The 26,798-nt window shown below is 41.7% G+C and overlaps 1 protein-coding gene across 2 annotated transcripts in view; it reads right to left on the reverse strand.

Annotated features, from left to right (window-relative positions):
- Nucleotides 1-26,798, reverse strand: part of NKD1 (NKD inhibitor of Wnt signaling pathway 1) — a 179,981-nt gene that overhangs the window by 13,630 nt on the left and 139,553 nt on the right. For both annotated transcript variants that reach the window (XM_075433871.1, XM_075433870.1), the window contains 2 exons: nt 10,954-11,060; nt 8,221-8,316 (listed from right to left, as the gene is read on the reverse strand). In XM_075433871.1, coding sequence (XP_075289986.1) covers nt 8,221-8,316; nt 10,954-11,060 — 203 coding nt within the window. The remainder of the gene's footprint in view (nt 1-8,220; nt 8,317-10,953; nt 11,061-26,798) is intronic.

The following is a 26,798-nucleotide window of genomic DNA, read 5'->3' on the forward strand; positions in this document are numbered from 1 at the left end:
TTTTATACACCCTCCACAAGTTATGTTCTAGGAGCCTTGTACTACAATTCTACATCTCGATAAGCCAAAGCTTCCCCTTCAGCAGAATACTTCAGCACCATATTTATTCTTAACAGGGCTTGATACACTTGGCTCTTTGATGAATGGAGCCTTTCCCATACATTCCTTGACAAGTGTTGGTTAGCCAATATGGCATCTTTCCACACATGGCTACTATCAAGAGGTTATCACCAAATCTTTCATTCACAATAATCTATCCTCCTTCCTTTTTTCAGCTACACCAGATGTTTGTACAAGCTGTTCATCTAGTCTATTTTAACTTTAACAGGCAAAGACAAAAAGTCTTTACTCCTGCTGCCCTTCTACATGCTTTCTTCCCAGTGATGAGGTCTAACTTGCTACCTGGCACACAACCTGCCAGTTGTGTTCTATGAAGGTCTTTTTCAGCAAGCTACTTGACTCAGCAGTTTAAAAAGAACTCCCAAATGCTATCAAGGAAGGCCAGATGCAGCATTTGTGCAACACATACTTGGCAAGTCAGAAATACGTACATGCACGTATCATCAATGACCTGGATGAAGGGACTGAGTGTACCCTCCACAAGTTTGCTGATGACACCAAACTGGGAGGAGTGGCTGATGCACCACAAGGCTGTGCTGCCACACAGCGTGACCTGGACCGGCTGGAAGTTGGCCCAGAGGAATCTGATGAAGCTCAACAAGGGCAAGTGCAGAGTCCTGCACCTGGGGGGGAATAACCCCATGCACCAGTACAGGACCTGATGGAGAGCAGCTCTGTGGAGAGGGACCTGGGTGTCCTGGTGGACAACGAGTTGACCATGAGCCAGCAGTGTGCTCTTGCTGTCAAGAAGGCCAATGGTGTCCTGGGTGCATTAAGAAGAGTGTGGCCAGCAGGTCGACGGAGGTTCTCCTCCCCCTCTACTCTGCCCTAGTGAGGCCCCATCTGGAGTACTGCGTCCAGTTCTGGGCTCCCCAGTTCAAGAAAGAGGAAGAACTACTGGAGAGAGTCCAGCGCAGAACTACAAAGATGATTAGGGGACGAGAGCAAGGGACAAGGAGAGATCACAGAATCACAGAATGGTAGAGGTTGGAAGAGACCTCTGTGGTTCATCTAGTCCAACCCTCCTGCCGAAGCAGGGTCACCTACAGCAGGCTGCACAGGACCTTGTCCAGGCAGGTCTTGAGTATCTCCAGAGAAGGAGACTCCACAACCTCCCTGGGCAGCCTGGGCCAGGGCTCCGTCACCCTCAGAGTGAAGAAGTTCTTCCTCATGTTCAGACGGAACTTCCTCTGCTTCAGTTTGTGCCCATTGCCCTTTGTCCTGTCGCTGGGCACCACTGAAAAGAGTCTGGCCCCATTCTCTTGACACCCACCCTGCAGATATTTATAAGCATTTATAAGGTCCCCTCTCAGCCTTCTCTTCTTCAGGCTGAACAAGCCCAGCTCCCTCAGCCTCTCCTCGTAGGAGAGATGCTCCAGTCTCCTCCTCATCCTCGTAGCCCTCCGCTGGGCTCTCTCCAGTAGCTCCTCATCTTTCTTGAACTGGGGAGCCCAGAACTGGACACAGTACTCCAGATGAGGCCTCACTACGGCAGTGTAGAGGGGAAGCTTGTTGGGCTTGTTTAGCCTGAAGAAGAGAAGGCTGAGAGGGGGTCTTACAAATGCTTATAAATATCATAAGGGTGGGTGTCAACAGGATGGGGCCAGACTGTCTTCAGTGGTGCACAGTGACAGGACAAGGGGCAATGGGCACAAACTGAAGCACAGGAAGTTCCGTCTGAACATGAGGAAGAACTTTACTCTGAGGGTGATGGAGCACTGGAACAGGCTGCCCAGAGGGGTTGTGGATTTTCCTTCTCTGGAGATATTGAAGACCCATCTGGACGAGGTCCTGTGCAATCTGATGTAGGTGACCCTGCTTTGGCAGTAGGGTTGGACTGGATGACCCACAGATGTCCCTTCCAAACCCTAACATTCTGTGATTCTGAGATATCAGGACAACTCACACCTCTCAGCTAAACAGACACGAATTAACCCAAATTAATGTCCAGGCTCCAAGCAGTTTAAGAGGCTGCACAGAGGCAGCAGGACACCTCGTGGCCTTACGCTCTGCTGCCTGCGCATTTCGTTACATGTTATAATATCCAGCTTCCTCCACAGCAATCTGAACTGCTCTGCATTCTGGCACTGAATGAACGTGGTTGTCAGACTGGATAGATACCAAGATCGAGGTTAGGGATATCCGTAAGTAACCGCTTAATGCTTATGCTGATCTTTTAAATACTGACAACAACATTTTTATTATAGGATTCATTTACTTGTGGTCCTAATTTGGGGTTGCAAATTCTAGCAAACTGACAGTTCTGATTTGATCAAACAGGTCTGCTTGGGTCATTCACTACTCTGTCATCTACCAAGGTCCTGGCCAAGTAGGTACCAGCTACAAGGCAGCCGGAACCTGCTGTTGCTTTCCAGTTATTGCTTCACAACTATAACAAACAAACTCCCGAGGCACTGACCTGGCAGGTATGGTCTTCGTCAACAAGTTCTGAATGGTGACTAAAACTACCTTCTCACAGCCCAAATTTGGCAGCTAATATGGTGATGGCTCCTTGTCAAATTAGTAGCACTAGAGCATTAAAATACACGTTATAGAATTTGTATTTTATAGTTAGGTCTACATTTACCCCCCAAAAAGAATTTGCATCTTCCAGTAGCCTGCCAGAAGACAGGCAATTTATGTTCCGTTTGAAAGCTGTCCCACTGGCTATTATGCGCATTTAAATTCCTTAAAGAACTGCCTAAAACCACTGACACTACTTTACCCTTCTATGCACCAGCTTGTGCATTTCACTGTCCTCAAGAAATTTAGCATAAAAAATAAAGCACAAAAGCTAGTTCACTTTCCCTCTCTTCTGGTACACCAACCAGCATGTCTCAGAGACCACCTACCCAAGACGCTAACTTTTCTGCACAATGGATTGTGATTTTTGCTACTCACATGATTTTGCAACTGCTTTGCTTAAGACTGCTCAGCACCTCTTGCACAAAGTTTCATCCCTATTTCTCAAATTTCCTCCCTTTTTACATGAAAAACAAAGAACAGATTTTTCAGTGTTTCCTATTTATCCAGAAATACCATTTGCTTGTTTTTTTAGTGAAATGTACGTTTAAACCATTTCTAGTTAAAATTCATTGTGGATTTTTAGATTACTATATTAAATGGGTAAAGAGAAATAAGAACTAAAAAAAAAAAACAACTTATCTCCTTTAGAGTAAATGGATTATATTTAGAGGGGAAGTAGGCTGCATGAATCTAACTAATTTCTGAAGGCATGCAGAATTGCTGCTGGGATAGCTAGTTTAATCAAGTAAGAAAACTGAAACTATGATATTTTTCCTCAAAGAGGAAAAGAAATGCTTGCTGGGTAGTATCCCAACAGCCAGAACATGCTATACCCAGATTTATTGGGGTCTTGCTTATTGAACACTGCAGCAGGTTTTTCCAGGGCTGATGGACTTAGCAGTGTTAATCGACATGGTTTTCACACCCTATTTATCAAGCAGCTACTACAACAAAGTACATGAAATGGAGCAACTTTAACAGATTGCCAGAAATACTTGCATTAGAAATACTCAAAAGCAAAGGGTTAAGGCCACACACATATGCTGCACTCACACATGTACCCGCAGAATACTTTACAGATCTCCAGTAGGAGATTAGCAGGAATTTAGAACATTCATAGAAACTAATGGGTCTGCAAAAAAGAACAAGAGTAAATTACATTGACGAATTCTTCATTCCTTATAGAACTCATGTGACTGAGAAAGTCCCTGTTCCAGGTATTAATTTTTCACTTCTAAGGAACATCAGTGATATTAAGGACAACCCTGGTTTTCCAACATTAACACAGCTTATCACCACAGGACTAGTGAGCAAACTAGAGATTCTGTAAAGGAAACTAAGAGGCTTTTCCAGAGGAAATAATTTAACAGAATGAGACATTTGCACACACACACCCCCCCAAAACAAACAAACAAAACAACAAAAAAAACCCCACACCAAAATCCCCACTGAATTTAATAACACTGAAAGAAAACCTTCAGTTTGATACTGAGAGAGGTCTTTGGCTCCCCTCAAATCCAAAGGAGAAAGTCGTGTTTCCTCTTAATAGTTCTCTCCGGTGCAAACCCACCAAATCTAATGGCTAAAATAATGCCCCCTCTGAAACAGACAGGCACTACTCCTCTACCTGTCGGTTCCATTGCTGCTTCTATATCATGAGTTAATACAATGTTGACAAACACAGTGAAAATCAGCACATTTCAAAGTAAGGGTCAGGCTGATAAATGGTAGCCCCAGAAAAGCCAGTATCCTTCCCCAAGTCAACGATTTAGTGCCGAGTTCTGAATGCAGAAATAACCTCAAACCTTTTCACTCATTACAGAGGATGTGAGCAAAAATAACTAAGGCAGCAAAGGAAAAAAAAAAAGAAAGGAAACATGAGAGGAAAAAATTGGGTGTTTAATGTAAGATACAAAGAACATTTTTAGCATTAAAAATGCATGAAGAGAAACATCAATATCAGTTCATTACCTTTCCCTCAGAAAAAGAAAGTACAAATGTCTCATTTGTACTTTGTTTGTAGTCTGATTTTTACATACAGCAGGATATTTTTTTGCAACTTCAGCTTTGTTTGATCACATGTGTTTTTGAATCATTCTTATTTGGAACCTGAAAGGAGCTTCACTTGCTATCTACTCAACAACTAGTCTATAAGAAACTCCCTTTTTTTACTCCCGTCAAGCAACTTTTGTGCTTATTCTTGTGCAGTCACTTACCAAAGAAACTCAATTTTCCACGAAAGAACTGATTGCAAAAAAAAAAAAAAAAAAAGCTAGTGTTTACAAAGTATAATTACATTCAGAGAGCTCAATATAAAACCTCATGGATCAAAACACATTAGCTCAATTACCCAAGTTTCAAGTCCGATTACAAATATCCTTGTGAAGATAACTACAGTGCAGCTGTCAGTTCTAAAAAGCCCTGCAGTACATAATGAATTGTCCTCTTACAGCTTATGGAATGAAGGGAAACATTATTAACCAAGTCTTGTAATATACATATTAGAGCAGGAAAAGTTATCTGCCACTACACCAAAAGGACCAAAAAATAGTCATCTTCTATGATAGAAAAAGCAGTAGTTTAATAACATACAGTAATGCTAATTTTATGATTTGCTATCCCAACAATTATGCTTTCATAATGGGTGTATCTCTTCAAGAAGCATGACCAAATCTGAATTTCTAACTCTCAGGACTGCAGAATAAGTCATACATACTCTAGAAGGAAATCAAAGCAGTATCAAGTTCTGAAGATGTTGTTAAGATCCAGAAGAAAAATCACTAAGATGGAGTTTGAATGCTCTTGTGGTGATCCGTCATTGTGTAAAACCCAAGGGAAATCTTATCCAGTAACTAAATCCGTATCATATTTACAATTTTCAAACATTTTAATGAAAAAAATATTTAGTCCACTTGTAAAATTGCACCCCACCTACACATCTCTTGCAAACTTAATTTAGCACTGTGTATTCCTTTGGAAACTCTCTGGACATGAAGTCCAGTGTTTTAAAAACAATGACTTCGAATCAAATGAAACAGATGTGGATGGACAAGTCACTTCCTTTTCCAGTGTCTCACTTTTCCAACATGAAAAACATGAATGATAAGGCTGATTTCTTTTTGTAAAGCACCTCAAGGTCTACAGATAGAAATCTGACTTCAGAAATATCATCTCTCTGTTAAATCCAGATATAAATCCAGGAGACATTAAAGTGAAATTTTCAAAGAAGGAGAAAAAGTCTGCACTAAGCTTTTCTCACCAGAACACTGGACCTTTGTTTGGAAAAGCTGACCAATTCTGAAAGCATTTTCATCAGCTCACTAAACGGCACCGGTACAGATCAGCCCTCTTCCTCAGACTGTCCCGTTGTCCCTGATCCAGCAATGTGCTTCACCTACTTTTAACTCAAAGCATGTGTTCCATTCATTTTAATTGAAACTATTGACACATCTGATGTTTGCCATCGTTAAGTCCTTTGCTGGATCAGGAGCAGAGCTGCTTAACAAAGGACAGTATCAAGACCACTATGCTGACTGCCAGTTTCTCAGGGGCTAACAGAACAAGAAATTCTACCTCATGTGAAGAGACTGAAAGTCCTCTTTTGTGGCCAAGACTATGAGCTGCTATCGTTAGATGTTTTTGCACAAACAACTCTTAAATTGCATCTGGATTCAACAGAAGACAACCAACAAGATGGATTATACATATGGCACTGGAACAGCCTGCAAAAGAAGTGTGAAACATAACTGGGAAACTGCAGTGGTGCATACTATTTGCTTCTATCTTTGGTCACACGTAAAGAGCTGAAAATTATCAACCTATTTGGTCCCTTGGTTAAAAGAATTTTTTTTGGCACAGGTTCAAGCCTGAATATAGCAACCTCCAGACCTCAGAGTAGTATAATTTTCAATCCCTGCATAGACTTGGTTTCGGTTAAGCTGCAGTCTGCTCTTGTAGCAGGGAGAGGTAGAATTTGGCTGTAACATATTCTCTAAGCACAGTCAAATTAAGCTCTTTGGTGTACCACATAATCACAAATAATTATTGTATACATACTTAAAAGCATATTCTCATTATGTTCAGCACATGGAACTCCCACTGACATTAACGGGAATTCCATGCCTGAATGTAAAGGACACCCATGTGGTGTGGGTTTGGTTTTTGTGTGTTTTTCCCCTATTCTTTGAGAGTCACGATAATCTTGTAATGAAGACTTAGCCTTGGGTCTCGAAAGATCTGGGTTCAATCGGACACTAGGTTCTTGTGAGACTTCAGGCAAGTTATTTCATTTTTCTGGTCTCTGTTCCCCATACATTAACAAATACAATACTGCTTTCCCACCCCCCCTTCCCCTTGCCCTCTTTCTCTATATCTCATCTTCCAATCTGAAACGCTGGACTCGGCCCATAACATTTAATCTCCTTATTCTTTTGCATGAGGGGCATAGGTTTCATTTGACTATTCAAAGCACTATCAGAGCAGAGGTAATAAAAAGAGCCTAGTAATGACGATGTTCAAATACACGTTAAAAACCCTGAACAACCACCACGTTTGGCAATTTGTTCATAAATGTCAAAAGAGACCAAAAGAGATTTGCTTCAGTCTTCTTGGAAAAACTTCTGCCCTAATTTGGCGTCTAAGGTCGCTACGCTTTCAGTATTTACCCTATTCCTTTGTCCTCGACTGTTGTCTAAGGACACTACACTTTCAGTATTTGCCCTATTCCTTTCAATCAGTTCTCAGTAATTTTCACAGGCACCAGCGTAAGAGCCAACAGAGACAAAATCTGTCAATTTTCAGATTATCTGAAGGCATGGGAGCCAGTAAATATATGTCACAAAAAAAAAAAAAAAAGACTAAAAAACAAACAAAAAACCCAATGACAGCATGTTGCACTAAATGTCAGTAAAAGACACTCTTCTAGAAGTAGCATTCAATTTGCATAGAAATAGTTCTGAAAAAGGACTGCATTTTAATCTACACATCCTCTTATTTGGCTTCTTATTTGCACAGGAAATATGACTTCAAAACATCCTGATAATAAAAGAACCACACAGGTATGCTTTGACAGCCATTCACTATGGTCCTCCAGCAAGTATCATCAATGTTATTTATACTTGGAGGGGGAAGGCAGAGATCAGCCTAATATTAATGAAAACAACAGAAAGTATAGTTAGTCCTACTGGAAAGAACGTCAGAAAGCAACCTTGCTATTTGGTTAGCTTAACTCTGAAAAGCAGGATAGACGCCAGAACAATATACATTTGCAGGGGTTTATTTTGACAGTGTGTTTAGTTGTTCAGTTGTTTCAGACATTTTTCCTCCTCAAATGCCAGTAGTATTTTTTAAAGGCTAATCCCAGATATTAAACAACAACCAGCTTAAAAAGTAGTACAGTACATCTGAAAAGAGTAAACTACTGGTGGGATTGTTTCTAGGAGGGAAGGGTCCATGGCAACTGCTGTTTAAATTGGCAGGACACCTCTATTTCATAGAAGAAAAACTGTCCCCGTTATAAAACACTTCTCTCGTTAGCAAACGCTGCACACAAAGGGGCAGCTGTACTCTGCTTACCTCACGTGTGACTCTTCCGTTGTTATCAAAGTCATACAGTGTGAAGGTCCATTCTTGCCTGTTATCTTCCTCTACAGACACATCACATTGCAATTCCTAAGAAACATGCAAAGAGGAGCTGATTACCTAAAGCAAAAGACCTGTTTGCAGAGTCTCTGCAGAAGGAGGCTGCTTGCTTTCTTCCTCCCTCCCTCCCTCTGTCGCGGGAGGCAACTTTCAGGATCCGTCCCGGGAGGCCTCTGTCCACCACAGCGAAGGGGTCTCAGCACATTCACATGATAATCCTAACTCCCTTTGGCTAGACTTTGGGGAATCTGCAAGATGCCTTCTACTTCATTGCAGAAAATACAAAAAGGTACAAGAAAACTACTCCCTGAAGCTCTTGAAATATAGTAAGATTTCCCACTAAAAGGGGAGAAAGAAATGCTACTTAACTCAGAAAGATAACAGAAAGAGACTCCCAGAACGCAGCGGCACACCACAGTGCCAGGAGTAATCGTTAACACAAAGCGGACGTATGGTACAAATCCCCACCAGTGAGACCTGTCCTTGACACAGGTATTTGACAGCCAAAGGTTGTCAGAGTTAGTGCAGTATGGCATCATGCCACTGCAGCTCCTGCAATGGAGCCTGCCTAGGAACTGGCAGGTCAGAACCACCTGGGAGTAGTGCCTGGTCCTTCTTTTAACTGCGCATCTGTTAGTGAGAGTGTGATCTGCGGAAAGCCTGAAAGAATCAATTTGTTAAAGGGAAAAAAAATCCCCAAATCAAAACCAAGACTTCAGTGGAGAACAAAGGATGCACTTTGACGGACTCCAGTCACCTGGGTGCAAATCGTTTGCTTGCTCTCAAGACCTCTGCAATCAGAATTACCCAGAGCCACAACAAGGCAAAACAGAAAAGTTACAGTGCAATTAAAATGAACACCATTGTATGCAAGCAAAATAAACAGCTCCAAATAGCTTCAGAATGACACAGCTCAAAATACCTGGTTGATCTTCTGACTTGAAACCAATTCCCCAAAGCAGTTATGGGTCCCCCCCGGCCCCTGCAGAGTTCAAAGGCAGCCTGCTCGCAGTTGTAAGGAGCCCGTCTGAAAGCCGCCCAGTGCCCCACACTCAACTGTGGAAACACAGTCTCATATTGCATAAACATTCCCGGCACCTTTAAAAGCCAAATCACATTCACCTCAGATTTAGACCTCTTGTCTCATCACTTGCGTTTCTGATTCTTTTATACCTTGGACACATTCACCAAACTCTTAGCTCCGAGCTTACATAGCTGGAAAACTTCCATTTGTAGAACAAGGGAAAAACTATCAATACTTGGTTTCTTGCCACATATTAATACTTCCCTCTCCCACATTGCCTAACATAACATCTTTATGTGAGGATGTGCTCTGCTTAGTTAAGAGCCATGGCAACCTTCCCTGCATTAGTCATGGAGCCTAGTACCAAGTTCTAACCTTTATGGCATGCCAAGAACTACTTGGGAACAAACACAGGCTTTGCCAGTATGGTGGAGTTCCAGCTACGCCGGCACCAACCATGTTGACAGGTGTCCTCCAACATTCAAGTATCAAGGCACTGTTAATTGCAATTTATCATGCCTTTCCTGTCCGCAAATGTCTGCTACTCCACGTAGAATATAAAACGTGCTGAGAAAAAAGAGTTATCGCTATGCAAAAACAAAAAAACCCAAACAAACAAACAAAAAAAAACACCAAAAAAAAAAGAGGCAGGAAAAGTCACCTCCCACCAGAAGGCACAGAAGCACCTAGCAACACCTGACCCGCCTATGGGAAAGCTACCTCCTTTTGATCAGTCTTAAAACGGTGAAATATAAATCGTACCAGACTACTAAATCTGCTCTAGAGAAGGAAACGAAAACCCGAGCCATGCTGCAAGGTGGCTGCACGGTCTTAAATAACAACTGAGGAATGCAAAGCTCATTACTGTGACAGGTTGACAGCACTGAAAGGCAGAAGTTTGCCACGTCTGCTGGAGTGCAGAGAGATTAAAATTCGTGCTGTTTCTTGCCCGTACTGGAGTATCTTCCTCCTCACCAAGACAGACAACCCTCTAGCTGGATGACAGCATGCTTCAATACTAATACGTATTAAATCACTCCCTATATAAACAAAACCTGCCAACTATACACAATTATCTGGCAGTTGTATGATGTTTGTAAGTCTACAATAGACCATCAGACTCCTTGCCCTCCAGGATCCTTTTCCTCCTGCCATGTGATCAGATGGATTTCCCATGTAGCAGATCAGGGCTACTCCACTTGGGAGGCCCAGGCACAGAAGACCGATGGTTAAGGAAGCTTTCACAAACTTCTTTTACACTAGGCAAATTTAACCAAGTGCAATAGTCCACGACAGTCAATCTAAAGATTTGATAACATGGTACCTGGCATAATAAATTACTAATGAAAGGATCCTAGATAAAGGGTTTAAACCGAATGCCTCTTCTTATTATACATTTCAGATTCTACAGAGGAATGATCATCATTTCATCTTCTCCAGACCTGGAAATCAATCTCACTAATCACCTCACAAGCAGCACCAAGAGCAAGACATTGACTTGTGCCAATTCTGCTCTCCCTCCTGTACCCTTTACAATCGTTGGGAGCTATATATGTGCATTACAGGACACTATTTCGTCCACAGGTTATTTTTCTACCATAATTATGTTAGCACAGTGAAACATTAAAATACAGAGGACTTACTTCAAATTTCAGTTGCTTCTTGGAACCTGTGCGTGTGTCACTTTCTTTTTCTGCTTTCTTTTCATCTCCACTGCAAACTCCATCTGTCTTCTCTGGAGGCAAAGCCACTGCGAAAAATATTTTTAAGAAAAAAAGCTTATAAGGAAATGTCAAAGCAGTCTCATGTTTGCAAATCTGTCTTTATATTTAGGGTGAAATTGATTTCAGCAAACTTGTATGAGAGGATCATTATACTTGATTTGCCTTTGTGTTCACTACACATCTGGGATAATTTCTGCAGACAACCTACCAACAGCTTTTGGTACACAGCCTCTCCTACAAACATCACTAGAGTCAAACGAAGTTCAAACACAGTATTATGAGAATATAAATCAGCAGAACTGTTACTGTAAATAAATTGAATAATTTTGCAAAATATTGGAAGTCTGTGACATATTGCAAAAACACACTGCATTAACCAGCAGTGAATGAAGTAATGAAGCTGAAATGAAGTCCTCATTCTGTTTCACTTTCCCTCTTCAAATATGCACAGACCTTACGACCTTCCAAAAAGGTAGCACGACCTGCCAAAAAGGTTAAGCTGCATTTTCTCAACTATGTATGAAAAAGTACATTTCACTAAGTTTCAAGACAAAACATTTGCACTTCCATATTTCAACAGGACTCAAAAGAGAATCAACAGTAACAACTATCAGACACATATCACAACATATCATAACATAATACATATCACATATATAATAGAAAGATATATTTACTTCTCAGGTGGATTAAAAGACAAATGCCCAGGAACTTCATAGGTGTGCCTCTGGCTCCTGCAGAGGCACTCACTCTTGTGCATGATGAAAGCCTACATCTGAAGAAAATTACTTCTATATTCATTATGAAAATATACACATTTTTAACTGTACCCTTAAAACATTTTAGATATTGTTTTTTTATACATCTGCATATGTCTGCCAACAGTGTTATGCCCATACTTCATTACACATCGCAGTAATCCTGCCTAGTCCCCAAAAATCAGAAGATATGGACAGAATGTTGGTCTTAAAAGTCAAGATCTTTTCTCTTGCACTGCAGCGTTCGCATTTACCCAAAGCCTTCATACTCATGCTATGTAGGAACTGCTTCTTGAGGATGCCTTTCTAAGTAAGATCTCATGTAAGTGCCATATCATTACAGACAGATTCCTCACAAAAAAGCAGACGTGATCCCCTCCTATTCAGGACAACCCATTTCAAACTGGGTTTACTCTGTGGCTCTCCTGGTGTTTGGCACTACTGAGGTGCCTCCCAAGCATTCTCCCAGGAAAACAAGTCACTAGAAATTAGATAATAGTATATTAAATCAGCCATATTTCAGCATTTTCCTTCACATTTAAAATAGAACAATTAGCTTAAAAAAAAAAAAAATCTACCCTTACCATAGCTTTATACTCTCAGAAATTCCAAAAGCTAAGATTTCTGCCACAATGTTTCCATTGCCATACTGCAATATATCACATTTTCTAGTCTTATTTCTTTGTTTAAATTTAACACTATTGTATTACTACTTTGTTGTTGTTGTTTTCAAAACTGTGGTATACTGTAAAACATTCTGGATGTGCAGTAAAGAAAGGGGGAATGAGGTAGAAACCCTAACCTTTGGAATTTCCTGACTTGGATACTTATTTGCAGTTTTGATGTTGTACTAACGCCAGCTTCCCAACACACAAATGTAATTTGCATTGTACAAATGCAAGTAGACATGGAGTTTATTATACACAAACTCACATACTAATACACTTTGATTTCTACTCCAAAACATATTAGGATTCCATACACTAAACACAAGCTAAGCAGGAAGGTCACCTGAAGGAAAAGAAAGCTCGCTTCGTGGCAGTTTCTTCCTTTGTCCTTTTAACCCGGTGTTATTGGATAAGCAGGGACTGTTCATTAGGAGGTTTTTGTATAGTGCTTGTCATAATGAAGGCATGTATTAAGATAAATATTACTTACAATACAGAACTTTGAAGTATATCTGAAAAAGGGCCATTTGCTTTACACTCATTTTGTGCATAAACTCAGTTCCATATTCCTGAAAGTTCAAAGTTAAGGCCACAAAAAGACCCCTGTAAACCAAAAGACAACATCTGGTTGTCTGCCTTGGTCCAGACTTCCTGTTTTATTCTAAAACCAACAAGAAATGAAAAGGTAACATGGACCTTCGTAACAAGGACAGTTACACTGACAGCAGTTCTTCACAACTATTAAATATGCCCCTAGATTTCCAGTTGCTCATTTGTACCAGTGACCAGTTTCTCCCATGAGCAGTTCCCACTAAGCTGACAGAAACAGTTGTGTGAGGGGCTTTTGCAATTCCTCACAGTCTCACTTTAGGGAATGTGAAATAAATGAAAGCTGGGCTGGTAGGACTCCTAGCTTCACTGGAACAGTGGACAACCACAATCAATGGCCAAAACACTTCTACAGTGGTCCCTTGTCTGTTCAGGGACAGCATCCCAAATGACGCTGGCACAGCAAACATCATCAGGTTGAGAGCACTGAGGAGCAGATCCTGCACAAGGTGACTATTCCCTGCTCCAATGCTCCTCGTTGGGTTTTCACGTCAAAACAAAGTGTCTTACAGAGCATTCCCTCCCTTTCACCACCACCCTCTTGCACTGTGCTGAAAGCTGCCAGGACCCGTGTTCCCCAGTCCACAGGGTGCTTCAGAAAGGAACGGCACAGAACTACTGTCTGTTTCAGGAATAGGCCTTCCACTGGCACATTTCATAACCTTTCTGGTTAGTAACCTTTACAGTTCGTGTGTTCAGATAGGAAGCTTTCACTTTAATGTATAATTAATGTAACAGAGGAAAAAATGTGCTCTGACAAATCAGTCTTCTCAAAAAACAAGAGTTCAACCACTGGGGAAGGAGGGGATACATCCTGCAGTACACTCCTTGAGAGAGTTTAAATGCTGTATGCCAGAAATTATCCTCTTTGAGCTTGGCTGACCTTTGATCTGCAGAACTCATTGGCCTTGCTGCTTCGGGGAATTATCCTTTGAAATCAGTTACTCATTTTGGAGCTCAGATGAAATGGGCAAATCTGGTGATCTCATCCTGATGTCAAGTTTCATTCAGCAAGGAAAAATGAAATCTAAATGTGGAAACTTTAAAGGGGAATATGGAGGCATTAAAATAATATTTACAAATGATCAAATAATGTTTCTGTGCATATATCCTCATGTGCCTTATCCAAACCCAATGAACATTTAAAAATACATACTGGAGTACAACTGTTTTGTCTGAGAAGAGAAGGATGAGTGTTTGGTATCTTGTTTCTATACTTAGTTTTGACTATTGACATGCGTTCAGTTTCATGAAGGATACAGACACATGCTGAACCTACTTATAAATAAAATGAGAATGTCTGCCTGGGACAGTTAAAACTGGCAGCCTGTAAACAGAGATGCCCCAGTGAGCCGCATGCCAAGGTTCAGATATATTCACAATGTGAACTTCCTTTCAGCTCTGCCAATGACATTAAACTAGACCAGACAAGATAGCTATCTCAAAGGAGTACGGAGAATTAATAGACTTGTGTTTCCAAAGTCCAGGCCATCAGAAATAGGTCCACGTACAATATATCATCTGTGCAAAAATACTTCCTTACCTCCCCACTCAGATGACAAGTCCTGACAAAGAAAGTGCTATATAGATGAGTACACAAAGAAACCTACCCTTGTTGCGGGAATCCACAACTGGAGAAGTAAAAAAATGTGTATTTATTGCTTCTCATGGGAATAACCATATGCTCTCAAAAACAATGTTCCCTAACAGAATGTTTTATGAATTGAAATACTGCATATGTTTTCTTTACGACGTTCTCTTTTCTTGTTCATTATTAATGGCCTTGTATTCACTTCTATAACCTTAAGACACTATAAAAATGCGTCTGGACAGTATTTGAAATTGGAAAGACAATAAAGGAAAAATATTAACTTGGAAAAATTGTGAAATACCATTTTTTCATGAAAAACAAACTGACTGGCTTAAGTGTACTAGCAGATGTTTCTCTGTAAGATTGTTAATTACTACCACCCAATTGCTCGTAATTGAGGTGGGGGAGGAAGAGAGGGAGAGAATGAACACCACCTTAAAGGTATTAAGATTCATCCCTGAAGAATTAAGTCCTTTTTTTTCCCCGAGGTTTATTCATTCCTAAGAAAAAGAGGGGATAATAATTCCAATTGCTCCTTAGGAATCACCAAAAAAATCACAGAAATGAGGTAAACATGATTGCTGTGCTGCGCATATTGAATAAGCATAGAGTACTAATCTTCAGACAGCCAAACCATTCTTCACTCACCTCCATCCTGCATCTGAGAATAAGGGGGGGAAAAACAGAGAGCCAAAATACAGCTGCAGTCAGGTCAAAAAGTAACTGTTTAAACTTTCACCCTCACTCAGGTGGCTTGTCATTTCAGATTTTTCAAAGCCTCACTAAAGCAAAGCAACATGCTCTTTACCAAATGATCTTCTTTCTCCAAGTAAGGACAGTTTCACTCTGGTTTTCAACTGCACTTAACATTTTAGTCAGATGGATTAAGAGGATCTTGTAGTCAGAAACAAAAAAGGACGCAACTCTGATGAATGTTTAAGTCTACGTCACAGCTACTGAGTTCAAATTTGCACAGTAGTTAGGAGAACTCGGGCTAAAGATGAACTGCTTCAAAGTCTCTTTGGGATGACAGCCTTTCCAAAAGGTATGTGATGGATCACAGGACCTTAACTCAGAAAGCAGAACTACAGAAGCAGCTATGCAATTCCTAAGTGATTAATTATGACTGGACACTACCAGTGACTGTTATCTTAATGTCAGGGTCGTTACTGTGTAATTTTTGAGAGAAAGCAAAATAAAGGTAGAATTGGAGAAATGTTAAAAACGCCACCTATCAAAGTCAGCACCTGGCATACATGAAACCAAACCCTTTGAAGTGAAACATTATTAGCCTTCCCCTCAAGTCGGATAGGCTGGATTCCATGGCGATTCTTTAAAACTACTACCAGAAACAGAGGGACAGAAATATCCGTACGTGGGGAAAAACAACCAACCCCACACTAGAACCTGAGACTTGTAGGGGAGTAGGACAAAAGGAAAATTAAAAAGCGTATGGACATATCAAGACAAGGAGATGAAGTCACAAGCACTTCTGTAACAGCTCAAGCTGAACTCCAGCAGCGATATTTGAGTGGTGGAATTGGGCGTCAAAGAGCTGGTGTAACTGCGCTCAGCAGTAAAATTCCTGTTGACATGAACAGGGTAAGGGTTTCACTTACAATTTACAGATCTAGCAGACACAGCAGAAGTTAAAGTCATAGACTATGGGGACCAAAGGGATAGAAAGACAATTAATGGTGTTATTTTTCCTGAAGTCTCTGATGTCTAAATTATCTGGTTCTGTCAGCTTTTTTTTCATTGCAAATTAGGTTTGACAAACACAAAAGACATTCTTCGCTGACTGCACGGCAACAAGCAGAGCAATAATAACTATGTTTGGAAGTCCAAATTGAGAAGAAGTCCTTTAATTAACAATTACATCCATATTCAGATTTCACTTTCAAGTTCTCCTGGAGGTCATGGATTAAGAAATATCACCCCCATTAAGCACACATTTTGGTTTTATTCCACAGAGTTGACTGAAATACATCCCCGATGGAGATAACTTTGCTTGAGCAAAGGTCCTCTTCTCCAGCGGCAAATGAACATAGGCAGAATAGGCCCAGGAAGAGAGTAACATCCCTGTTCCACAGCCACCAGAATAAGTGCATAGAAAAACAGGCTCGTTCTGGGTCAGTGCCAAAAGCATGTGTTCAACTTTCTCTGGCTGAAAGCTGAAGCTGATGAATTAGACACACCCTTCAAAACAACAAAGATCAAGCTGCCTTCTCTGAAACTTACTGTAGGGAAATTAATTGTCCATTTCAAGTCCAGTGGGACCAGTCAAAACCAATGTAGCAAAAGCTGTACTAATTGTACTTTGTACTAGTCTGGGATGGTTATTTCAACCTGAAAATATGGAGAGAAGTAATTTTCTTCTATTTTACTGTTTCCTGTTGATGGTCACAATGCAAATTAAAGGTGCAATTGCACACCACAGAGTGGAGAAAAAAAAAAAAGATTCACCATGTCACAAGACCTACTGCTAGCACTGGACCTGGGGGAGACAGTTTAGCACAGAACAGAGGGGTAGTGACTCACACCATATGATAGCTTGCAAAAAAACCCCAACAAAAACAGACAACCAAAATATGTTCTAATCATTCAGGCATCAGATAATGATTCTAACTGACAATTCACCACTAGGACATCGGGGAATTGCTGAATTGAAATTCACTCAAATGTTAGACAGTATTTTCTCTCCTGAATAAAGAGCAGTCAAACTCACAGGTCTGTGCAGCACCACCTCCCTTAAAGCTTCAATCCCTTTTGTCAACCCCAATAATTTGACACATACAAGCCAAAGTATTTCCAAACCTTGATACAGAATCACAGGTTTCTGTCTAGCTCCTGTGTCTTCTTTTTTGCCTGTTGGGTTAGGGGGGGAAATTTTTATACTATCTCTTTACCAAAAAAGATTTGTACTAAATATGCAGATACAAAAGACAATACGGTCTCTCCCTGCTAGCTAGGGTGTAACTCATACATGCTTAAACACTAAACCTAGATTTCTCACACTCTCTCTGGAGTGAGTTTGCTGAAGGGAGGGAGTTTGCTGAATTTTGCCAGATTATGATTCCCTTTTCCAATTAGTTCCCCAACTGGCTGTGTTTCATCAACAGCAACTGCCAGATTAAATGCCTTACTTGACCATCTTCACCCAATACACTTTGATGTTCCGTTCTCAAGCTTCAAAATACCTTTTGGATGAAGATCAGACAGCACTAAACAGAATTACTAATTAATTAAGCAACGTTAAATTTTAAACACTGTTTGTTGTGTTAGCCAAAAGCCTGAACAGAACAGTCTCTTTTTTTTTTTCCCCTTCCTCATCAGAGATCAAAGAAGATCGTTTCTCCCTCCCCTCCCCTATCTTAAAAAAATTGAACAAAAAAAAAAAGACAGGGGAGGGGGACGGGCGAGGAGAATCTCCATAAGCTTTGGAAAGAAGAGTTCAGGATGATATCTGTAGCACCAAGATTTGTGTTTGATCAGTGGGCATATCAAAAGCCACATTAACAGAATGCAATCTGCTGTAACTATCTGTATCATTTAACATCAGTAAGTACTTTTTAAGTGAAAACTGTCACTGTCATATGGACCACTTATCACTTTCTAACAGCATTAGATGTCCCTGGAACTCTGAATGGGCCTGCAAAGCATTGAATCCTGTTGCCCAGCAGTGACAGATGGGGACACCACCTGATCGCTTGTGACTTAAAGCAAAAGAAAGACCTCTCTCCTCTGAAGATAGCCATATACTGATTTTGTTAATAACTGGTAACAGTTTTGCTTTTTCAGAATCCCTTCTCAGTGCAAGCTGCAGATATGTGTGTTCGAATAGGATTTTCTGTCTTAAATTTTCTTTGTCTCTCTGGATTTTTTTCCCCTGAGATTCACAAGAGAAGAAAAAGAAGCAAAAACCCCAGCCACTACACAACCCTTTATTCAAATGAAGGCTGGGTAGGTAATGTCATTAATAATGTAGGCTTTGATATCAACTCACTCCCATCTAACTTAGATGTTCAACGGGAAAATCGTGTTTCCACCACCCTTGCTATGATAACGGGGCCTCTAACGGTATTAGAACTGTAAAATTAATTTAATCAGAATTACTTCCCATAAGGAAGAATGTCACTCTGAGGCTCACAAAGCCAGCCTTTTATAGAGAGCAATGTTGTGGACGTGTATTGTAACATGATTTTGGCTGTGTTGCACATCTGACAGCTCTCACAGTTAATATTCAGTAGCAGGTTCAGTGTTCCCATTCTCAGAGCCCTACATCTTACTCTGAGACTCGGGGGAGAACGGAGACTGGTCCACAGCACAGCTGAAAGGCAGTATAGTGACGAATGGTCCAGCATACACACGTGCGCATACAAGCACACATCTCCCTTTTCATATTTATACATGGGTGAGTAATGGTACTGAGGTGATACATCACATACTGCAAAACATGTACAGAAATAAAATTCAACAAGACCTGCCCTGATCACCTGATTCAAAGCCTAGAGAGCAGGTAGGATCTCATAACGACCAAAGATTCCCACACTGCTTGCTATTATTAATAATGACAGTACAGCCTAAAGACCACAACCAGAGACGGAAGCCCACTGTGCTCTGCTCAAAATGCAGTAGAGGAGACTGTCTGAAGCACGGCATGTGCTTACGGGAAGAGCCAGCCCTTCCTGTTGCTCTAGAGTGCCCATGTGTTTCTCCAACTCAAGACTCTGCTTCTCACACTGAACTACCCCTTTGGTGGAAAACCCTGCCATATCCTCCCAGACAGCGTCATTGTGAATTTTCTTTCAAACGTAGTGTCTTGAAATCTGGGCAGCAATCACTGCTTGCTAGTGGGGCCTGGGCAGCCGCCCCTGAGGGACATGGGTGGCCTGGGATGGGGCAGGCAGGTGGGTGCTCCGTGCAGCTCCCAGAGGGTCCTGCGGCAGGCACAGAGAGGGTCTTCATCTGAACAGCGATTTGCCAAGAACATCCTTCCACACCTGGATGGCTCCACTTTCTGTACAGGCTCATTAAAGTAACAAAACAAAACTGGTCTGCAGCACCACACTTCGCTTCATGCTTCCAAATCCTTAAGCGGGACTGTAACTCCCTCCTGAACAAACCTTTTGGGCGCAGAGTTCAGGGCTGCCCTGGCTCCCCTCGGCCGCTCTCCTGCCAGCGTGGAGTCCTGCGCACAGCCCCGGCTGCAAGGCACAGCAAAGCCCTCTGCTTCTCCAGAGCCCTGTGAAAATTCCTCGGGCAGCAGCTCTTTTGCTTCTGGGTATTTTGGTTTACAACTACTATTCCCTTCCTCTCTTTTTCACAGAGTTTTAAATCCTTTTAGGTACAAAGTTGGGCACTTTGTATGACATATTTTACTGGTGAAAGGACCTGGATTGCTGGATCAGATTTATAAAGCAAGAAAAACCTGATTACTGGTATTTTTATTTTTCTGGTTGGCTGGGGGTTGGGACTTTCCATCTAACAAGAGCAGCTGGACTCCGAGCTCTTTCAAGAGCAGAAATGTTGCTTTAGGTTCATTTCCACAACCCCATAGTGCTGCATTTATTATTTGCTTTTACTCACAAACTAGTTTTGGTTACAAAAAAAAAAACAACCCTCTTCCAAACAAACGACATTTTATCTTTCTCTCCACAGGAGAATAAGGTTGACTGCTACTTGTGCTTTGAGGTTTGGATATGATTGAGATGAAACATCTGTTAAGAAAAAAAAAAAAAAAGTGGGAAGGGGGGGCTTTTTTCTGCTAAAAATATCATGCTTTTTTTTTTTCTTTCCACCAAACTTGAAACATGTGATGAAATTCAACTTTTAAAATATAACCCTGGAGCTACTTGAAACTATAAAAGTCTCCTCAGTATCTGAGGTAAGTCAGAATTTCCACTGTTCAAGCTGGGCTTTTATGAAGAGCAGACTTTAGAAAAAGCTGTAATCTGTCTAGGTAACAAAGGGCACTTGTTCTGCCTGGTGAGGTAAAACTTTGGGTTTCTGTAGCTACTGCAGCAGAAGTGGAGTTGAAGCACACAAAAGCACCCCTGATACACACTTTGAATTTGGAACAGCAACTGGCAAAAGCAATATGCTTTTCCCTGAAATTGCCTCTATAAGTCTGCATGTACATGCTTGCGTGGTTGTAAGGTTCAGCAAGATGACAGGTTGTTGTGTCGAAACTATCCAGCCTGAAGGTTCAGGCACCTACCTAGCTTTACATCTACCTGGCCTTACATCTACCTAGCTGCCTATATAAAATGATGGCTCCTAAATTCAAATCCAGAAATACAAGCACTATTTAATCCTGTCATAAACTGTATCCTCACGTGAGACGCTCTGGGATAGGAAATCCCTACGGGCAGGAGACAAGGGCCTTACAAGAGCATGCACATGGGAAAAAAAAAAGCATGTTGCAGAAAGCTACCAAGAATCCAGCAACCGGAGCACTCTGAAACTCGGATGCCTGGCTGTGTCAAGGTCAAGTCAAACACAAGAGAACTGGCAATTTAGGAATACGCAGGCGTTGCAGCAGGACATATTGCCTACTATTCAAGGTTTCTAAAAATGAATGTAATGTTTCATGTAAAGGCAAAGGATTTGAAACACATATATTGTCTTCTGAAATAGCAAGGGCCAAAACTTCTTTCATTACAAGAGCACAAAACTGGAATAATTCCATGAACACCAGCATGAGAGTATTATCTGGCCCCAAATCTCTGCCTGGAAATATGCTCTAGTTTCATATGGGTAAAAATAAAAAAAGAGAGAGTCACAAGAGAGAGAAGAATGGCATTTTGACTCACTTTTCAAAAACATGTTTTATAAAACCTCCACGAACTGTGGTCAAAGCTACAAGAAAAATAACTGGTAATAATCGTTGCTGGGAAATTAAAAGTAGAAAAGGACCTTTGTTCTTCAAGTAGAATAAATGAAACCACTGGTATTCATCATGTTTCCAGAGAGATTGTTTTCAAACTCCTGACTTGTTCCCATATTTCATCCTTTGTTCTTGGTGGTGGATGTCCTGGGGCAAAGTTCAAGTACATTTTTATACTGCTGCACATGTACAATAATGCAGCTTTATCTCTACACCATACACACGGGATCAGCTATCTCCCACAGACAAGTCCACCAGTTTGCCGAGGTGTATCTGATGGTAGGCCCTGCCTCCAAGACCAGTCACCACTGCAGAGGCAGGAGAGCAGGACAGGCAGACGGACGTGGCTAGCTGTAACCCCGCCATCCTGGCTGGTGGTAGGCATTTGGCAGGCGCACCCACACGGTGGGCAGCTAGGGCAGAACCATGCACCAGCCTGCACTCCGGTGCCCTCTCGGTGGGATTGTTACACAGCCTAAGCCAGAGGAACACCTCACCCAGATCTGCCTACACATGCTACGGTTCCTTCCTCCCCTGCATTACAAGGCTGACAGCCCAAGGAAATTCCAATGACCAAGACTGATCTGGTGAGTCCAGATTATTGAGGCCCAGCCCTTTCCAACCTCATGGACAGAGCATGAGCCTCACATCACCGGCACCCTTTTCTCATGCCTATTTCAGCCCTGCTACATGGTAGCTTCCCTCAAGCTTCACTCACTGATGTGAGCAACCAGTTGGGTGCCCACAGTTTGCTGCCTAAGCTTCGCCATGATGCTTCGCTCACTGTCGGGATGTGGAAGGCAAATGCAAAAGCCAGCCTTCCTTTGATGAGATCTCCCTCAGCTAGGTCCTTTTACCCTTTGATTCTCCTGCTTCCCACATGCACCATCATGGTCTGGCTCTCACATGCTACAAGAGAAGCAGCTTTAGAGATTTGTAGACACAGTTTTTTCAACAGCCATACCCACAGGTGACTTTCTGCTTCCTAGCAAACTGGATCACGACTACCCCAGAGCTGAGAGTAAATGAATACTCTTATTGTTAATTCTTTTTCTAATTACCACTCAGAAAGAGCATTAGCTTCTCCACAAAAGAAGGAAAAGTTGCCAGTAGAAGGAAAGAATATGGAAAAATCAATATTGTCATAATTATCAAGCATGCATATAATATTATTGTAAAGCTTTGCATGTTTAAGGTGTCCACTAAAGACCAACTCTTTGCTTTTTTGAGGTGCTTGTTCACTTCCTTTTTCATTACCTCGGTTTTCTACTGAAATATTTTTTATACATTACACAATGAAGTTAATATTAACATTCGGCTTTCTTCAACCACCATAAGGAATAGAGAGCACCTGTAATTTTGGAAGAATTTCTTGTGTACTATACTTTGAACCCTCTCTCTGGCATATTGTAAGGGACAAATATGGATGCAGGAAATCCCAGGCTCTGTTCTCAGCTTTGCTATTGTGTTCCTGAACCAAACATGCAACATACTTGTGTTCAAGAACAACAACTTTCCAGCAGCATAGAATGATCTGAATACAGAGATCAATGTGGAACTATTACTTGCAACAGGTATGATCTTCACACTCTTAACGCAGAGGATTAATAACGCTGAACAAAACCCTCAGACAGTAGACTAAACACATCATCTGTCAGAAACTGCTAGGCAGCACGGGCAGGAGCTGGTGGGCTGTCAGCTGAACAGAGCAGTACCCGACATGCAGGGAACAAGCATGGCACGGGCAGCAGAGCACATACCCTCCGCACAGCAGCGGCTCAGTGCGAGGAGGAAAGCTCACTCTCTGCGGTGACATTAACAGCCTACTTTTCACTGCCTTTCTGTGCTCCGCTTGCCAACATGGGTGGGAGCTGTGAGACACTGTAAAGGTCCATTTGGAAACACCTGGAAAGCACTAACTCATTACACACAGGCCATGGACAACCATTGGATGGCAACAGTCTTTCATCACTGCTGACCTGGCTGCACTTGAAACAGCAGCTCTAGAAGTAAAAGCTTCTGATCCAAGTACAAACCCCCCACAACTGGAACAGCTAATGTTAAGAAACACTTGTTCAATTTTATATTTTTTAAAATTTTTTCTAAAGTGCCTTATGCCATAAGATTTTCCTCCCACTCATGGCAAACAGCCTACCTGCTTCTTATAATTTCCTGGATCTGTGCACGACCACAGGAAAACTTCTGCTAATCCTACCAGTCTCATGTTCTTTGGTGACTTTTATTCTAACTGCCAAACTAAGCAGTTTTCTCTTGGCACTCTCCACTGCTCCTTCCCCCCTCCATGTCCTTTGGTACTCTTTCCAATTCACAGTAACCAGCTTATCAGCTTCCAGCCTCGGCAGGGACCAGCTGCTTGTCAGATAATGGTGGCTGGTGCCGGTGGGTCACCCTGAAGCTGAAGATATTTCTCAGAGTTGTTTCATGTCACATTGAGCAGTAGGAAAGGGCACAACAGAAACCTCCTGACAGCCAAAAAAAACACAGCCAGTGAGCAAGCCATCACCAGTCCGAGGTGATCACATAGCATATACTCCTGCACAACACATCTATGGTAAGTGCATAGGATTAGCAAGAAGTCATTAAAACACAGAATTCCCATGCAACATCCCAGAGGGCTGACCACAAGAGCACTTTTAAGGTAGAACTATTAGTACTCTGTTCGTAGCGTCAGTGACAGCTATTTGGTTTAAGAATGCGACAGAGAAGATACCTTCATCTTCTGCAAAGCACCAAGCCTGCATCAATAGTATTAAGTAGGTAGTAACAATGGTGCTGAGATAAAGCAACTTTGGCTATGGGCAAGATGCAATCTATGTCTTCTATAAACACACCAGAATTTCACATACATAATGCATAGAAAATTATTTAGGCTTTAGAAAATAAATGAAATAACCATCATAACTGAAGGCAATAACTAGAAAGAGGCATGCAGTTTGAAATAACTGCCTTTTATTATCCATTCATAGCACAGCCTAGCACAACACATGAATTTATTACAGCTAAGAGATTATCAAAGTATGGTAAAAAGTGTCTCACAGGCAAACAGAAGATTAGCTAAAACTACTTAAAAGCTTGTTGAAGCTTTCCTTTGCTGATAAGTTTATAATAAATTTGGGCCTAAGTACCATACCTCAACACCCTTCCTCCGAGTTGACAACCCACAGATATTCTTCCAATTACCGATTTTAGAAACAACTCCACGAACTAAAGTCTTCACTGAATTTTCACTGACCAGAGAGACAGAGGAGAGGGAATTATCTCGCAGTGCCTGAGAGTAGCCCTGCTGCAGGGTGCAGTGGGGCTGACACGCTCCACCCCATGCCTTCACCTGCAGCTGCAGCCCCAGCAAGGGGGGAGCCCAGGCACCCCGGCAGCGGCCACGTGGAAGCTGGCATGCTCTCTTTGCCGGACTGCTGGACGCGTACGGTGGGGGCAAGCATGTGCAGCTGGGGGGTCTGGGATGGGTGGCAGCACTGGGCATAAGAGCAGTAGCCTTAAACCACCAGTGCACTCTTTACTGTTGGTTTCTTCTTTGCTTATCAGTTCTTACTTCAGCCAAAAATAACAACAGAACTCTTCGTGGTGGCACTCTGCTAGCCACGCCTCAGCTCCCACTTGACTACAGGTTCCCTGGATACTGGATGGAGGAAGAAGAGATGCAGGACTGACTGGACTAGTAACATCTTGAAAAACATATAAAAATATTAAGAACATAATGAGTTATTTTTCTGCCTTTCTGAATACAGCAGGCCTTACTTCAAGGTTTAGAAATTCAATAACGTATTGTAGATGTGTAAGAAGTGCTACAAGTAGCTCTTTTACAGGTATGATTGATTTTTTTTTTTTTTCAGCAACATTATGTGCTTTGAACTCCGCTGGAGGGCTCTAATATTTATGGGCAACAAGATGACCTGAATAATTTTGTCCTTTCTGGTACCAGACAAGGGAACATCTTACATCTAGGGATTTTGATACATCTGGTTTGGGAAACATATCAAAAAATGGGTTTGTTGATTCAGGTCAACCTCTGTCACTACTTTCAGCAGGACTTTGGATATCACGTTCAGATAAGGCACCAGGAAGGCTTGGATCGTCTCCAGTCTTCTGCTGAAAGAACAATAATCAAGATATCACCCTGGGCTGACAAATGAAACTGGGAACAGATTGCTATCAGCCTAACAGGCAGCTCCTCTGACAGGTACAGGACTAGATTGACCTCACAGAGATGCAAGGTTTCTGGTTAGTAGAAATGCTTAAGTCATACTTTTCAGAACAGTAACATGAGCAACCACATTATCACCTAACTGGGGTGGATAGGTCAGGTGCCTTCTGAACTTCAGGACTTCACCTTGAACTGATAGCTATCTCCTACTGGGCTCTAAAGAGCTTATATTGACACAAGTAGGAAACTGCCTCTTCCACATTCGTCTGTGTCAGAGGGAGATTTTCCTGCTTCTGGTTCAGATGTCACAAGCAGGGAGAAAACAGGCTGCTCTGAAAGCCTCTAAATGTTCAAGCGATAAGATGGAGGAACCCCAGTTCACTTCATAAAGACACAGAGCGGTCAAGATAAGAAAGCTCTCCTGGTCTACAGGCTTTAGCTGTGAAAATTTCCTAAAAGGTCCAGGGAAAGGAGGTTAAAAAAGTTATGGAAAACAAGAGCAAGTCTCTTGAACAATTAATCAAAAAGCTTACTTATGCTTTGAAGAGCAGAGAGACAACTTGGACGTAATTACTGAACACTCTAATAGCAGATATCTTTCTGAACCACCTGCATGTCTCCGTGATGGAGTGACTTGCTATTTGATGCTACATTCAATTCCTACCCTGCCGTTTTAGCTTCCTCACTGAAATGAAAAATACCTTCCAATATCTGTACCAGATTTTGTGACTTCTTCCAGAGCCACCTCCAGTCATTCAGTTCTAGGGACAAGAAAGGGAAAAACGCAAAAAGCATGAAGAGTGATAAAGCACATGCTTCCTGTGCAGAAACTGCTGGGCAAGAAAGCTCAAGCACGAGAAGTACGTACACAGCCACAGCAAATCGCACACGCACTTGAAGTCTGGCAAGCAGCAGTCTCCGAAATGCAGTAGGAAAGCACTGCTGAAGTTGGAATGAAAGCTGCAAATGAATCCACTACAGAAGCTATATTCAGCATGCCCAATTGTTGAGTTATCAGTCGAACAGGAAGAAGGAAAACACAGTAAGAGTAATACAAGAAGAGACT

The sequence above is a fragment of the Opisthocomus hoazin genome, chromosome 12 (genome assembly GCF_030867145.1).
Source record: "Opisthocomus hoazin isolate bOpiHoa1 chromosome 12, bOpiHoa1.hap1, whole genome shotgun sequence".
Taxonomy (NCBI): domain Eukaryota; kingdom Metazoa; phylum Chordata; class Aves; order Opisthocomiformes; family Opisthocomidae; genus Opisthocomus; species Opisthocomus hoazin.